This window comes from Mustelus asterias, chromosome 9 (assembly GCF_964213995.1).
Source record: "Mustelus asterias chromosome 9, sMusAst1.hap1.1, whole genome shotgun sequence".
NCBI classification, from domain to species: Eukaryota; Metazoa; Chordata; class Chondrichthyes; order Carcharhiniformes; family Triakidae; genus Mustelus; species Mustelus asterias.
Genome location: NC_135809.1, coordinates 91,548,855 through 91,563,741, shown reverse-complemented (window position 1 = coordinate 91,563,741; position 14,887 = coordinate 91,548,855). Strand labels below are relative to the sequence as shown.

Below are 14,887 nucleotides of genomic sequence, written 5' to 3'. Positions count from 1 at the left end.
GTGGACAGTGAGGACCCAAAGATCAAAGCCAAAGGCTCTGCAATCTCATCCCTTGCCTCCCAAAGAATCCTAGGATATATCCTAGGATTGGCAGGAAAAATGCATTTGCCAGACGTAAGAGGCACTCATGATTTGAAATACAAGCAGAAAATACTGGAAATACTCAGAAGATTAGGGAGCTTCTGTGGAGAGAAAAAGACTTACTGTGATCAGGAGTATGACTTTTGATTGAATTTTGTTCCTTTTCTCTAGTGGTAATAATGCCAATTATAGTATTACAACTGCTGACCTTGTTGCGCACAAACAGCGTTATGGATCTCTATTGATGTTTTATTCTGTGTAGACCAGTTATGTAACCAGGTTGTTTGTTCAAATCCTTTTAATTTTAACAAGACCATTGTTTCCCGTTTTCAGTTCTTCATGCTCACCAGTTCCTTCAGAACGAGTATGCACTAAGTATCGTGTCCTGCAAATTAGGCAAAGATCCGAATACATACTTTATTGTAGGCACAGCAATGGTATATCCTGAAGAAGCAGAACCAAAACAAGGGCGAATCATTGTGTTTCAGTACTGTGACGGTAGGTCATGTGCTCAGCTTATATTTGTTGTAAACCAATTTCTAGAAAGTCCAATTAGTTTTATTTTCCTCTCGGTCCCCAAACCCAATCACCTCAACGTGGTGCAGACTGTGGCGCTAAACTGTTGCTTCTGTCCTGCAGAGTTCTTGCTGCACCATCACTGAGCAGTCCTGACCCAAATATATGTTTACTGAAGGCTTCCGGACCATTACATTTCGCTTGTACTATGACTGAAGTTCTGATCCATAGAATTCTCCATGTACCAATACTGAAAAATACCGACTGTCCATTCTCCTACAGTACAGTTGGAGTATATGGGCGGCACGGTAGCACAGTGGTGCTACCACTGCTCTGGGACCTGGATTCAATTCCGGCCTTGGGTTCTCCCCGTGGGTTTCCTCCGGGTGCTCCGGTTTCCTCCCACAGTCCAAAGATATGTGGGTTAGGTGGATTAGTCATGCTCAATTGCCCCTTAATGTTAGGGAAATTAGCAGGGTAACTATGTGAAGTTACAGGGATAGAGGCTGGGTGGGATTGTTGTAGGTGCAAGCTCGATGGGCCAAATGGTCTCTTTCTGCACTGTAGGGATTCTATCCCATACCAGAAGCACAGATAAAGTTACAGGATTCGTTCAGACCTATTTTTGAAAACTCTTATCAACCAGTGTTCTTCCTCTAGTTTACCCACACACTTCTCAATGGACTTTGTTTTAAAGTACAAGAATTGATATTTTAACTAACATATTGTTTCATTAAACAGGTAAACTTCAAACAGTAGCAGAAAAAGAAGTAAAAGGTGCTGTATATTCCATGGTAGAGTTCAATGGCAAGTTGCTGGCAAGCATCAATAGCACGGTACTTAAGCCTATAAGATTTTGAGCTTTTCTTTGCTGGGGGACCTTTCTTTTTATAGAGTCTGCCTGCTTAAAATTGTCTTTTGGTGAATGTAAATTGTTCGTGGTGCCATGCAACTACAAAATATTCATTCCAAGTAGAACCTAATTTTGGAAAAGATGTACTTTATAATTGTACCACCATGTCGTCTTCACAGTTTAACTGGATGCTTTCAATTCAAGTGGACATAGAGTAAACATTCCTATTCCCATCACTTGCAGTTCACTGAAATCCTACTGACAACTTCATTTTCTTTTTCACTTACGCCATTACTGAGTGTATTTTTTTCAGGTGGTGAGGACAAAATCTTAATGTATTTACTGTGTTTTTTATACTGGACATGATGAGATAACAAATATGATTTTTCACTTTTTAGGTGCGATTATATGAATGGACTGCTGAGAAAGAGCTACGCACTGAGTGCAACCACTACAATAATATCATGGCCCTCTACTTGAAAACAAAAGGAGACTTCATCCTGGTGGGAGATTTGATGCGCTCAGTGTTGCTTCTTGCATATAAACCAATGGAAGGGAATTTTGAAGAGGTACAATGCAACTTGAGTTTATACTACATTTTTCCTCCTCCTAGTTTTCTGCCGCTTAGAAAGAGCTAACTCATGTTGGCCCATCATGTGTGGGGTATAGAAATTAGTTTGGAGAATGTTCACCCATGAAAAACATTACAACACAGTGTGGTCGTATCTTCACCTAAATTCTATGTACATTTTTATGTAAGAGGTCACTGATGAGAAGTGGGGAATTTGGCTAAATTATTTTTCCCACCTTCCCTTACCTGGAGACATCGAGACCAGCTTTGACATCCCAGCTGTGATTTGATCTCGACCAGCTAACTGGGCTCAATGCCAAAGTCATAGCTGATTTGAATGTCCCAGTGTAATGTTGGCCACCAATGAAAAAGTTGCATCTTGAAACTAGATGTTCAACAAATCCAGATGAAATGAGAAGCAAGGGAATAAATAGTGGAGGCTCTGACGATCATTTTGCAATCCTTTTTGGCTACAGGCATGTTGTGAGATGACTGCTAATGTTGTACTACTTTTTGTAAAAAAAACCAGAAAGGACAAAGTGATTGGTTTGTTGTTACTTGATCAATCAGTCTAACTTCAGTGGTGGGCAAATTATTGGGGGAAAAAAATTGAACATTACTTAGGCACAGATTAATTGAGGACAATTGGCATGGATTTGTTAAGAGAAGGTCATGTCTGACTCACAATTGAATTTTTTTGAAGAGCTAACCAGGATAGTCAAAGATAGTGCTTTTGATGGAGTCTACATAGATTTTAGCAAGGCTTTAGATGTCGCAGACTGGTTAAAAAAGTATAAGCTCATGGAATTCAAGAGAAAGTTGCAAGTTGGATCCAAATTTGGCCCAGTGGCAGGAAGCAAAGGACAAAAGTATATTTGTGATTAGATGACTGTTTGCATTGTGGTTTTGCCATTGCAGGGTCCGGTATTAGATCCCTTCTTGTGTATATGACAAATTACACGTGGTAGGAGGCATGATGTGGAACTTTGCAGATATAAATGGGCTGAGAGGTTGATGATGAGAAAGAAGGCTGTCGGAACAAATCATTGGACTCGTCAGGTAGGCAGAAAAGTGACAACTGGAATTCAATCCAGAGAAGTCCATGGTAATGCATTTGGGGAGAGCAAACAAGCTAAGCGATACACAAATAAATGAATAGTGGGAAGTGTAACGGAATAAAGGAAACTTGGTATGCATGTCCATAGATCCCTGAAAGTACCAGATCAGGTAGAGAAGATGATTAAAAAGGCATACAAGATACTTCATTTTATTGGCTAAGGCACAGAATGTAGGAAAAGGAAGGTTATAGTCTAAAACACTAATTGGGATGAAGCTAGAGTACTGTGTACAGTTTGGTCACCACATTACAGAAAGGATCTGATTGCCCTATAGTGCAGTCAGAGGAATTTATTGAGGATATTGAGGGATGGAAAATTGTAGCTGTGAGGAAGGATTAAACAGGGTTGGTTGTTTTCCTTGAAACAGAGGAGGCTGAGGGAAGATTTAATTGAGGTATATAAAATAAAATACTCTAGCTTCATCCCAATCAGTGTTTTAGACTATAACCTTCCTTCTCCTACATTCTGTGCCTTAGCCAATAAAATAAAGTATCTTGTATGCCTTTTTAATCATCATCTCTACCTGATCTGGTACTTTCAGGGATCTATGGACATGCATACCACGTTTCCTTTATTCCGTTACACTTCCCACTATTCATTTATTTGTGTATCGCTTAGCTTGTTTGCTCTCCCCAAATGCATTACCATGGACTTCTCTGGATTGAATTCCAGTTGTCACTTTTCTGCCTACCTGACGAGTCCAATGATTGGGCCGAGAGAATGGATAGGAAGGATCTATTTCCCATGCTTTTTGCTAGTTTCTGTAATCTGCTGTAGGTGGATTATTTCAATCCGTTTAAATCAATTTTATTCCATTTTGGTGGATTGTTTTAAGTCTTACACCCACAATTATTGCTCATAATCTCTGACTGACTGAACCTCTTATGATTGCAAGACTTTGGCGGAGACTGAACGTGCGCCTTGTCTGCATAGACATTGTGGTTTGTATTCTTTCCTCCATCCTCCCTACTGTAAAGCAAATTGTTGTCTTTAAAAGTGGAAAAATATAATTTCTGTATGCGAGGATCATAGTTGCACTGAATACATAGGTATTGCACTGGTATTTAATTATAGGTCTATTCGGAGAGTCCGAACACCTTTGCTTTCAATAAAAGAAATTTCCCAAACATGCCTTCACCATTGCAAGAGAGAGAACTTTTTAGAGCATAAAATAAAAACAATAACTGCAAATGCTGGATATCTGAAATAAAGACAAGTATTTGATAGACTCAGCAGGTCTGCTGGCATCTGTGGAGAAACAGAATTAATGCTTTGAGTCTATCATGTGGATTCAACATTAACCAGATCTGCTGAGTCTATTCAGGAATTTCCACTTTTTATGGCTTGTCCTTTTACCAATTTCCAAATGTACTTCAAATGTGAAATGCTTTGAAGTGTACCACGTTTGGTTTGTAGGTAATAATGTCAACCAATTTGTGCACCAGGAAAGTCCCATTAAAAATACCAAAATGGTAAATGTTACTGTCTTAAAATTAGTGAAATTGGTTTTGAGATAAATGTTGACCAGGCTATTGGAAGGATTCCAGTCTTTTCAAATAGTGAATTGGGACCAAGTAGATAATGCCTCAGTTTAGTGTCTCATTAATATACATCACAAGCCTCTGTCTGCTTTTTGTATTGTTATATTAATGAAAAGATTTAATTATTTTGTTCCTTTACTTTTACATAAGATTGCCCGAGACTTCAACCCTAATTGGATGAGTGCTGTTGAAATACTGGATGATGATAATTTCCTGGGTGCAGAAAACTCCTTCAACTTATTTGTGTGTCAGAAAGACAGGTGAGCAGGTTCTGTGAAAATCACTCCACTCTTGCACGCATTCCATGTGCATGTTCCCTTTAAACCTTTCAACCCAGTATATGATGAATAGGCTCTGGCTTTAGGTATGAAGTGAAAGATCACAGAGGAATTATAAAAGAATGCTCTTATAAGATGAATACTCAGCCAGCTCTGAAACGCACAGATCAGTTTGAAGTGTGACTTTGGTTTCTTTATGCTTTGGAAGTCAAATCTAAAAAATGTAGTTTCTGCTGCTTAATTTTAAGAAGGTTGTACAGATTTGTTTTGCATTCAGGTTGTAAAAGCTGACAACTTTGCACGTGTGCACGATGACATGTTAAATTTACAAGTGCTTGAATTCTAACATTACTTCTCTGAATTTTGTACCCAACCTCACTGATATCAAGTGAGACTTCACAGGGTTAGAACACAGCAACGTTTCCAATCACTTCCTCAATTCCATCACATTGATCTCTCTCTCTCTCTTTGTCTCTCTCTGCTGGTGTTTAGCTTTGGGACGAGAGGATGAGCCATCTGACTGTCGTCCTTTAAAACCACAGCATCATTTCCGTTCCTGAAAGCAGTTATTTATTCCATATTTAATTTCTTAGTCATTAAAAAAAATTTTTCATACATTTTATTCTGAACTACATATTTTTGTTGGGTACATTTTTTGTTTCTATAATATCTTTTTGTATTTTCACCTTGCTGTCAGTACAGCTGCACAGGAGATTAAGATTTTATTTTGAAGAATCATGGATGCAAATTCACATCCTGCCAACTTGTGAAAAGAACAGCAGTTTTTGCATGCTCCATTGGGTTACCAGGATCAATTGTTCCACCAAAATCACTGTTCCTCACTTGTGTTAATGATATAAATTAAGGTTAAGTATATACAAGTGGTGGGCACTCATTGGGTGATGACGAGCTGATCTAAAGACACTACCTGACACTGGTGGTTGGGTTGTAGAATTAGGAGCTAAACATCTGTAATGTTGCACTTTGAATAAATCTATAAGTAAAGATTAACTTCTGGCCATGTCCTTCACCAACTGGGTGTTAGAAGTTTAAAAAATACAATACTTTTAATATGAGCTTGCATCATCTTGAAATTCAACTTTATCAACACATTTTTCCAGCCAGTCTTCTATCCTTCCCTCAGATAACAGCATATTTACAGCATCATCAACACAGTTGCTTCCCTTCATCTCTGTCATTGCAAAGCTCCATTAGCTTCCCATCTCCAGGCAAATTGGCTCAGTGACCATTTTTATTGACCCGCTGTTCTTCAGAAACCAGGGAATATTTCCCCCTGCTCTTCGTTGCACATTAGTCACCATTCTTTCTGCCACTATATCCCAGCCTTCAATAATGTATTTATTTTGGTTCTAACCTAAAATTACTCATCATCCATGCTTTAGGCACTTTCCTTTTTTATTTTTCCTCCAGCTCAAATGTTGAATGTTTTCCTAATTGGGCAAATGTTCTGGGATATCTTTTTCTGTGAGGAGCACAGGAGTACAACTTAAATATTCAATCTTTGACCATAAAATGAAAGGTGTTGGAATTGTACATGCAATAGTTCTGTGTTTTTGTTTTCAGTGCGGCTACAACAGATGAAGAAAGGCAACACCTCCAAGAAGTAGGGTTGTTCCATCTTGGCGAATTTGTTAATGTGTTCTGTCATGGATCTCTGGTAATGCAGAATCTTGGTGAGACCTCCACACCTACGCTAGGTTCAGTATTGTTTGGCACAGTCAACGGCATGATTGGTGAGTTTGCACAGTTGAAGATTAAGCAGAACAAGAGCTTATGAAGAATGCTTATTCCAGCAGCAACAGCAATATCTTGCATTTAGTCGTAATTTTTTTCTTTAATGTGGTAAAATGTCCCAAGTTGTTTCACTGGAGATTTATCAAAGTTCACGTTGGACCACGCAAGAAATTATTAGGACTGATAACCAAAAGCTTGGTTAAAGAGGCAAGTTTTAAGGGGCATCTTAAAGGAGGAAGGAGAGATGGAGTTGTTTAAGGAAGGAATTCCAGAGTTTAGGCCTAGGTGTCTGAAAACATGGCTGCCACTGGTGAAGCACTTAAAATAGCTAATGTGCAAGAGACCAGATTTGGAGGAACACAGATTTTAGCACCAAAGCGAAGTCTAGTGGAGTAATGGTTTTAACTAAGATTTTGAGAGGGGGGGGACACAGGATGCATTTTAGAGAATTAACCTTTAAAATCGTTTGCATCTGCTGCCTAAATTTGTAATGGTTAAGGATTGATGCAAAAAATGGTAGTGTTGATGTCCTGATTTTCCTGGATCATATCAGTTATGGTCATTCACTCTTGTAAATAAGATTTGGGTATTTGTAGAGAAATAACTAACAGCAGGATTAGAAAATTGCAATTTAGGTGACATTCCTGGAATGCTGACTAATTATGTATTAATTATATGTAGATAGTAGGCATTACCTGGTGATTCACTTGATTCTCTATAAATAAGACAAAGACTGAAAGTGTGGTTGTTGGGTTTGGAGGTGTATGTTTGTAATGTCAAACTCTAAATGTGTGTAAAAAATTGATTCCAGTTTCAACTGGATTTCTGGATTTTAACATGGTAGCAGAAGATGGTATCTAAAAGAGAAGACTAGAAGTAGAGGGAAAAAATAATTTAGACACAAAATTACAATCCCAGTCGACAAAGTGGAAAATGTAGAAAGCATGTGCAAATTATCGGGGCACGTGTTCTCAGATTCTAAGCTATATGGCCAATGGAAGAATGAAATGGATATGTAGACACAGTTACATCACTACCGAAGAGTAAAAAAAGTGTATGGCCTTGGCTACCAGAATTAAATTAGTTTGAGAGCTAGATGTACGTCAGTTGGTGGTGATGATGGTTTTCACCTTCAATTAGAGTTCTTGGGTGAAATTTACAAAAAGGTGATCTGCTACGTGTAAATGGGGTAGAATTTGGAAAACAGATGGACATTTAATGGAAGGATATATAAATGGACTTGAACAGATTGTATGAAAGATTGATGAAATTCAATTTGGGGATCAGGAGCAGTGTTTAATTTGCTAAATTGTGATAAGGTCCCTCTAGCTCTAACTGTTGCTCAGTTCTTGGAGACAAAGACTCTGTTGGATCAGGCGCCTGCTGCCTTGAAAACTTCCTGAGGAAGCTATCATTCCTTCCAGCCTTAATGGGACAAGTGGGCCATTCCACGGTGGCAAAGAATAGACGACTAAATGATTCCCAAACTTTGGAATGGTCCAGATATGGGATGCAGGTACCAATACTATGACATAGGCAGAACGAGGATAAAACCACCGCCCCTTGATATTCAGTGATGTTACCATTACTGAATCCCCCACTGTTAACATCTTTGGAGTTACCATTGACCAGAAACTCAACTGGACTCGCCACATAAACACAGTGACTACAAGAGCAGGTCAGAGGTTAGAAATACTGCGGTGAGTAACTCTCCACCTGACTCCCCAAAGCCCATCCACCATCTACAAGGCATAAGTCAGGAGTGTGATGGAATACTCCCCACTTGTCTGGATGGGTGCAGCTCCCAACAACACTCAAGAAGCTTGACACGATTCAGGACAAAGCAGCCCGCTTGATTGGCACCACATCTACAAACATCCGCTCCCTCCACCACCAACGCTCAGTAGCAGCAGTATGTACTATCTACAAGATGCACTGCAGCAATTCACCAAAGATCCTTAGATAGCACCTTCCAAACCCATGAGACCATAAGACATAGGAGCAGAATTAGGCCATTTGGTCCATCGAGTCTGCTCTGCCATTCAATCATGGCTGATATTTTTCTCATTTCATTCTCCTGCCTTTTTCCCCATAACCCCTGATCCCCTTATTAATCAAGAACCTATCTATCTCTGTCTTAAAGATGCTCAATGACCTGGCCTCCACAGCCTTCTGCGGCAAAGAGTTCCACAGATTCACCACTCTGGCTGAAGAAATTCCTCCTCATCTCTGTTTTAAAGGATTGTCCCTTTAGCCTGAGGTTGTGCCCTCTGGTTCTAGTTTTTCCTACTAGTGGAAACATCCTCTCCACGTCCACGCTATCCAGGCCTCTCAGTTTCCTGTTTCAATAAGATCCCCCCATATCCTTCTAAACTCCAACAAGTACAGACCCGGAGTCCTCAACCGTTCCCCATACAACAAGCTCTCATTCCAGGAATCATTCTTGTGAACCTCCTCTGGACCCTTTCCAAGGCCAGCATATCCTTCCTTAGATACGGGGTCCAAAACTGCTCACAATACCCCAAATGGGGTCTGACCAGAACCGTATACAGCCTCAGAAGTACATCCCTGCTCTTGTATTCTAGCCCTCTCGACATGAATGCTAACATTGCATTTGCCTTCCTAACTGTTGACTGAACCTGCACGTTAACCAAGAGAACCTTGAACAAGGATTCCCAAATCCCTTTGTGTTTCTGATTTCCTAATCATTTCCCAATTTAGAAAATAGTCTATGCCTCCATTCCTCTGTCCAAAGTGCATAACCTCACAATTTTCCACATTGTATTCCATCTGCCACTTCTTTGCCCATTCTCCTAACCTGTCCAAGTTCTTCTGCAGCCCCCCTGCTTCCTCAATACTACCTGTCCCTCTACATATCTTTGTATCATCTGCAAAGTTACCAAGAGTGCCTTCAGTTCCTTCTTCCAAGTTGTTAATGTATATTGTGAAAAGTTGTGGTCCCAACACAGCACGGTAGCACAGTGGTTAGCACTGCTGCTTCACAGCTCCAGGGACCTGGGTTCGATTCCTGGCTTGGGTCACTGTCTGTGTGGAGTTTGCACATTCTCCTCGTGTCTGCGTGGGTTTCCTCAGGGTGCTCCGGTTTCCTCCCACTGTCCAAAGATGTGCGGGTTAGGTTGATTGGCCATGCTAAAAATTGTCCCTTAGAGTCCTGAGCTGCATAGGTTAGAGGGATTAGCGGGTAAATATGTAGGGATATGGGGGTAGGGCCTGGGTGGGATTGTGGTCGGTGCAGACTCGATGGGCCAGATGGCCTCTTTCTGCACTGTAGGGTTTCTATGAACACCGATCCCTGAGGCACATCACTAGTCACCAGCTGCCATCCTGAAAAATACCCCTTTATCCCCACTCTGCCTTCTGCCAGTCAGGCAATCCTCTATCCGTGTCAGGATCTTACCCTTAACACCATGGGCTCTTAATTTATTTAACAGTCTTCTATGGCACCTTGTTAAAGGCCTTTTGGAAATCTAAATAAATCACATCCACTGGTTCTCCTTTATCTAACTTCCTTTTACCTCCTCAAAGAACTCTTAACAGATTTGCCAGACATGAGCTCCCCTTGACGAAGCCGCGCTGACTCAGTCCTATCTTATGCGCTTCCAAGTACTCCGCGATCTCATCTTTAATAATGGACCCTAAAATCTTGCCAATGACCAAAGTCAGGCTAACCAGCCTATAATTTCCCATCTGCTCCCTCCCTCCCTTCTTAAACAGTGGTGTTACATTAGCTACTTTCCAGTCCTCTGGGACCTTCCCTACCTCCAGTGACTCCTGAATGATCACCACCAATGCCTCCACAATTTCCTCAGCTATTTCTTTTAGAACCCTGGGGTGTAGTCCATCCGGTCCAGGTGATTTATCCACCTTCAGACCTTTCAGTTTCTCCAGAACTTTCTCCTTAGTGATGGCCACTACACTCAACTGTGCCCCCTGATTCTCCTGGAGCTCTGGCATCCCACTGGTATCTTCCACCGTGAAGACTGATGCAAAGTAACTATTCAGTTTCTCGGCCATTTCTTTGTTTCCTACTATTACTTCTCCAGCCTCATTTTCCAGTGGTTCAATGTCTATTTTTTGTGTCTCTCTCACCTTTTATATATTGAAAAAAACTCTTCCTATCTTCTTTTATATTGCTATTTAGCTTATATTCATATTTCGTCTTCTCCCCCCTAATTGCTTTTTTAGTTGTCCTCTGCTCGCTTTTAAAGGCTTTCCATTCACCACTTTGCGTGTTTTTTCTTTTGCTTTTATGCTGTCCTTGACTTCCCTCGACAGCCATGGATGCCTTGTCCTCCCCTTAGCATGTTTCCTCCTCCTTGGGATGAATTTCTGTTGTGCCTCCCGAATAATCCCCAAAAACTCCTGCCATTGCTGTTCCACTGTCTTTCCTTCTCGGCTCCCTTTCTAATCAACTCTGGCCAGCTCCTCCCTCATGTCTTTGTAGTTACCTTTATTTAATTGTAATACCGTTACATCTCATTCCAGCTTCTCCCTCTCAAACTGCAGGGTAAATTCTATCATATTGTGGTCACTGCTCCCTAAGGGTTCCTTCATCTTAAGTTCCCTAATCAAGTTTGGCTCATTGCACATCACCAAATCCAGAATTGCCTGTTCCGTGGTAGGCTCTGTCACAAGCTGATCCAAAAAAACCATCTCTTAGACATTCCACAAATTCCTTTTCTTGGGATCCACTAACTACCTGATTTTTCCAGTCCACCTGCATATTGAATTTCCCCATGATGATTGTAATATTGCCTTTTTTATATGCTTTTTCTATCGCCTGATTTATTTTCTGCCTCACATCCTGACTACTGCTAGGGGGCCTGTACATAACTCCCATCAGGGTCTTTTAACCTTTGCGATTCCTCAACTCTACCCAGAGAGATTCTGTGCCTTTTGATCCTATATCACTTCTTGCTATCGATTTAACTTCATTCCTTACTAACAATGCAATCCCTTCCCCTTTGCCCATCTGCCTGTCCTTTCGATAGGACACATATCCTCGGATATTTAGATCCCAGCGCTGATCTCCTTGCAGCCACGTTTCTATGATGCCCACAACATTGTACTGGCCAATTTCAATGTGCACAACAAACTCATTTACTTTGTTCCGTATATTGCGCACATTTAGGTACAACACTGTCCTGCATTGACCACCTCCCTTCTCATACTTGTTGCCTTTTTTGCTCTGTCAGAATTAGATTCCTGCTATACTCTGTTCTATTACATGGTCTTGAAACTTTACTAACTTCTCCTGAGTCCTTGGCTCTACAGCCCTAGTTATACGATTCGCCAGGACTCTGGTTCCAGCATGATTCAGATGAAGACTGTCCCATCGGAACAGGTTCCCTCTTCCCCAATACTCGTGCCAATGTCTCATGAATTCAAACCCATTCCTCCCACACCAATCTTTGAGCCACGCATTTACCTCCTTAATCTTATTGACCCTGTGCCAATTAGCTTGTGGCTCAGGTAGTAATCCAGAGATTATTACCTTTTTGGTTCTGCTTTTTAATTTTGCTCCTAGCTGTTCATACTCCCTTAGCAGAAGCTTTGTTCCTGTTCTACCTATGTCATTGATACCTACATGGACCACGACAACTGGATCTTTACCCTCCCACTCCAAGTTCCTCTGCAGCCCAGATGAGATATCCCGAACCCGGGTACCAGGCAGGCAACACAAACCTTCAGGATTCTCGATCTTAGTCACTGAGAACAGTGTCAATGCCCCTAACTATACTATCCCCAATTACGACTACATTTCCTTTTTCTTCCCCCCACTTGAATGGCTCCCTGTACCATGGTGCCGTGGTCAGTTTGCTCATCCTCCCTGCAGTTCCCGTTTTCGTCCCACACGGAGCAAGAATCTCAAATCTGTTGGACAAGTTCAGAGACTGAGGCTCCTGCAACCCTACCTCCTGGATCCCTCTACCTGCCTCACTTGCAGCCACATCCTCCTATCCTCACCACTGACTGAATTCAAGGTATTTAATCTAAGGGGTGTGACTGCCTCCTGGAACACAGTGTCCAGGTATCTCTCTCCCTCCCTGATGTGTTGCAGCGTCCGAAGCTCAGAATCCAGCTCATCCACTCTGAGCCGGAGTTCCTCAAGCAACCAACACTTACTACAAACGTGCTCACTGGGAACCACAATGAGGTCCACCAGCTCCCACATCATGCATGGACAACACATCACCTTGACCCTCCATCTCTATTTTATTTAATTAGTTTTTAATTTGGGTTTTAACTTTTTTATTGATTTAAACTTTTTTATTATATATCTCCTTATTACCTCAGTCTCAACGCAATTTCTAACCAGTAATTTAAATGGATTTTCAAATTTAGCACAGCTCCCTGTCAGCCAATCAAATCACAGCCCTCCTATGATGTCACTTTTATTTTTTAGTCCGAACTCTTGTCAGTTTCAGAGAACCCACGACCACTTCCATCTAGAAGGACAAAGGCAGCAGGTAATGGGAACACCACCACCTGCAAGTTCCCCTCCAAGCCACTCACCATCCTGACTTGGAAATATATCACCGTTCCTTCGCAGTCACTGGTCAAAATCCTGGAACTGCCCCCCCCCCAATGGCATTGTGGGTGAATCTACTCCACGTGGACTGCAGCAATTCAAGAAGGCAGCTCACCACCACCTTCCCAAGCGCAACTAGGGATGGGCAATAAATGCTGGCCAGCCAGTGACGCCCATGTCCCTTGAATGAATGAAGAAAATTAATCATCTTGGCAGAACTGGCTGTTATGGAAAACAGAATTGGAACAGTAATATTAGGCAGCTGAATCCTAGGAATAGCTAAAGAACAGTTCATTGGTGCTTCAGATGTGACTCAACAGATTTCTGAGAAAGAAAATTAAATTGGTGATGAATCTGAACATATACCGGTCTTGGGAAATTAGTTGTAGAATTATTTAACTCCGCAGTGTTAGATAGTGTTTTCATTTCAACGTATGTGGAACAGATTAGTTGAACTATTATCTTGATTCACTAATTGGTGAGGATTGACACAAGGTTAAGGAATATAAAAGTACTACTTTATGTTTGGTGATGACAAAATACATTGAGGTCACTAAAGTGAGTTGGCATTCCACATTAGATATTTGAGGTAAGAAGCCATTTTATCAGTACAGGTGTCGTCTGCAGTGAGATACCAATGCTGTGACTTAAACCTACTAAAGACACAAATTAACCTTGATTTGAGCATGATAAAGCAATTTGTTTTGGAAAGATCCTATGACCCAACCACAACTTAAACTTGTTTTTTAGACGAGTTTTAATGGCATTGGGTGATGAGAACCAGAAACACAAAAAATCTGTTTTAAAGTTATATGGATGATTTGCTCACCTTGTCAACAATTAAAAATCCTGATAACGGTTGCAGAAGTGATTGATGAGTATACGTGCTAATAGAGAATATATTAGTGAGAAACTGGAAAGAGTGCAGAGAATATTCATGAGGATGTTGCCAGGACTAGTGGGCCTGAGTTATAGGGAGAGGGTGGCCAGGCGAGGACTTTATTCCTTGGAGCGTTGGAGAATGAGGGGTGGTCTTATTGAGGTGTCTAAAATCCTGAGGGCATAGATAGGATAAACGCACATAGTCTTTTTCCCAGGGAAGGGGAATTGAAAATGAGAGGGGAAAGATTTAAAAAGGACCTGAGGGGCAACTTCTTCACACACAGGGTGGTGCGTATATGGAATGAGCTGCCAGAGAAAGTGGCTGAGGCAGGTTCAATAGCATTGAACATTTAAAAAGCATTTGGATAAGTACATGGATGGAAAAAGATTAGAGGGATATGAGCCAAACGCAGGCAGTTGGGACTAGCTGGGAGGGCACATGGTCAGCATGGACTGGTTGGGCCTAACGGCCTGTTTCCTTGCTGTATTACTCTCTTTCTACTCCCAACACCCGTCAGTAGTGATTCCAGGTTGTGTTATTTAGGTAACTGTTCACTGTGGGATAATGTCCTTTACAAAAAATGTGAACAAGAAAAGGTTGCAGATTGAACTTGCTGACTTGAAACAAATGTTGGAGCGAAATGAAATCTCAGATTAATTGTGTGGATGCAAGTTACCTATTTTACAAAAATCAAGTTGTATGCAAAGAAATTTTTAGTGGTTTCGAGGAGTGGCAGGC

General features: G+C 41.1%; 1 protein-coding gene across 1 annotated transcript in view; it reads left to right on the top strand.

The window, feature by feature from the left end:
• Window positions 1-14,887, top strand: part of ddb1 (damage-specific DNA binding protein 1) — a 73,144-nt gene that overhangs the window by 47,227 nt on the left and 11,030 nt on the right. The window contains exons 20-24 of the mRNA XM_078220521.1: window positions 415-579; window positions 1,339-1,433; window positions 1,849-2,019; window positions 4,831-4,940; window positions 6,543-6,712. Coding sequence (XP_078076647.1) covers window positions 415-579; window positions 1,339-1,433; window positions 1,849-2,019; window positions 4,831-4,940; window positions 6,543-6,712 — 711 coding nt within the window. The remainder of the gene's footprint in view (window positions 1-414; window positions 580-1,338; window positions 1,434-1,848; window positions 2,020-4,830; window positions 4,941-6,542; window positions 6,713-14,887) is intronic.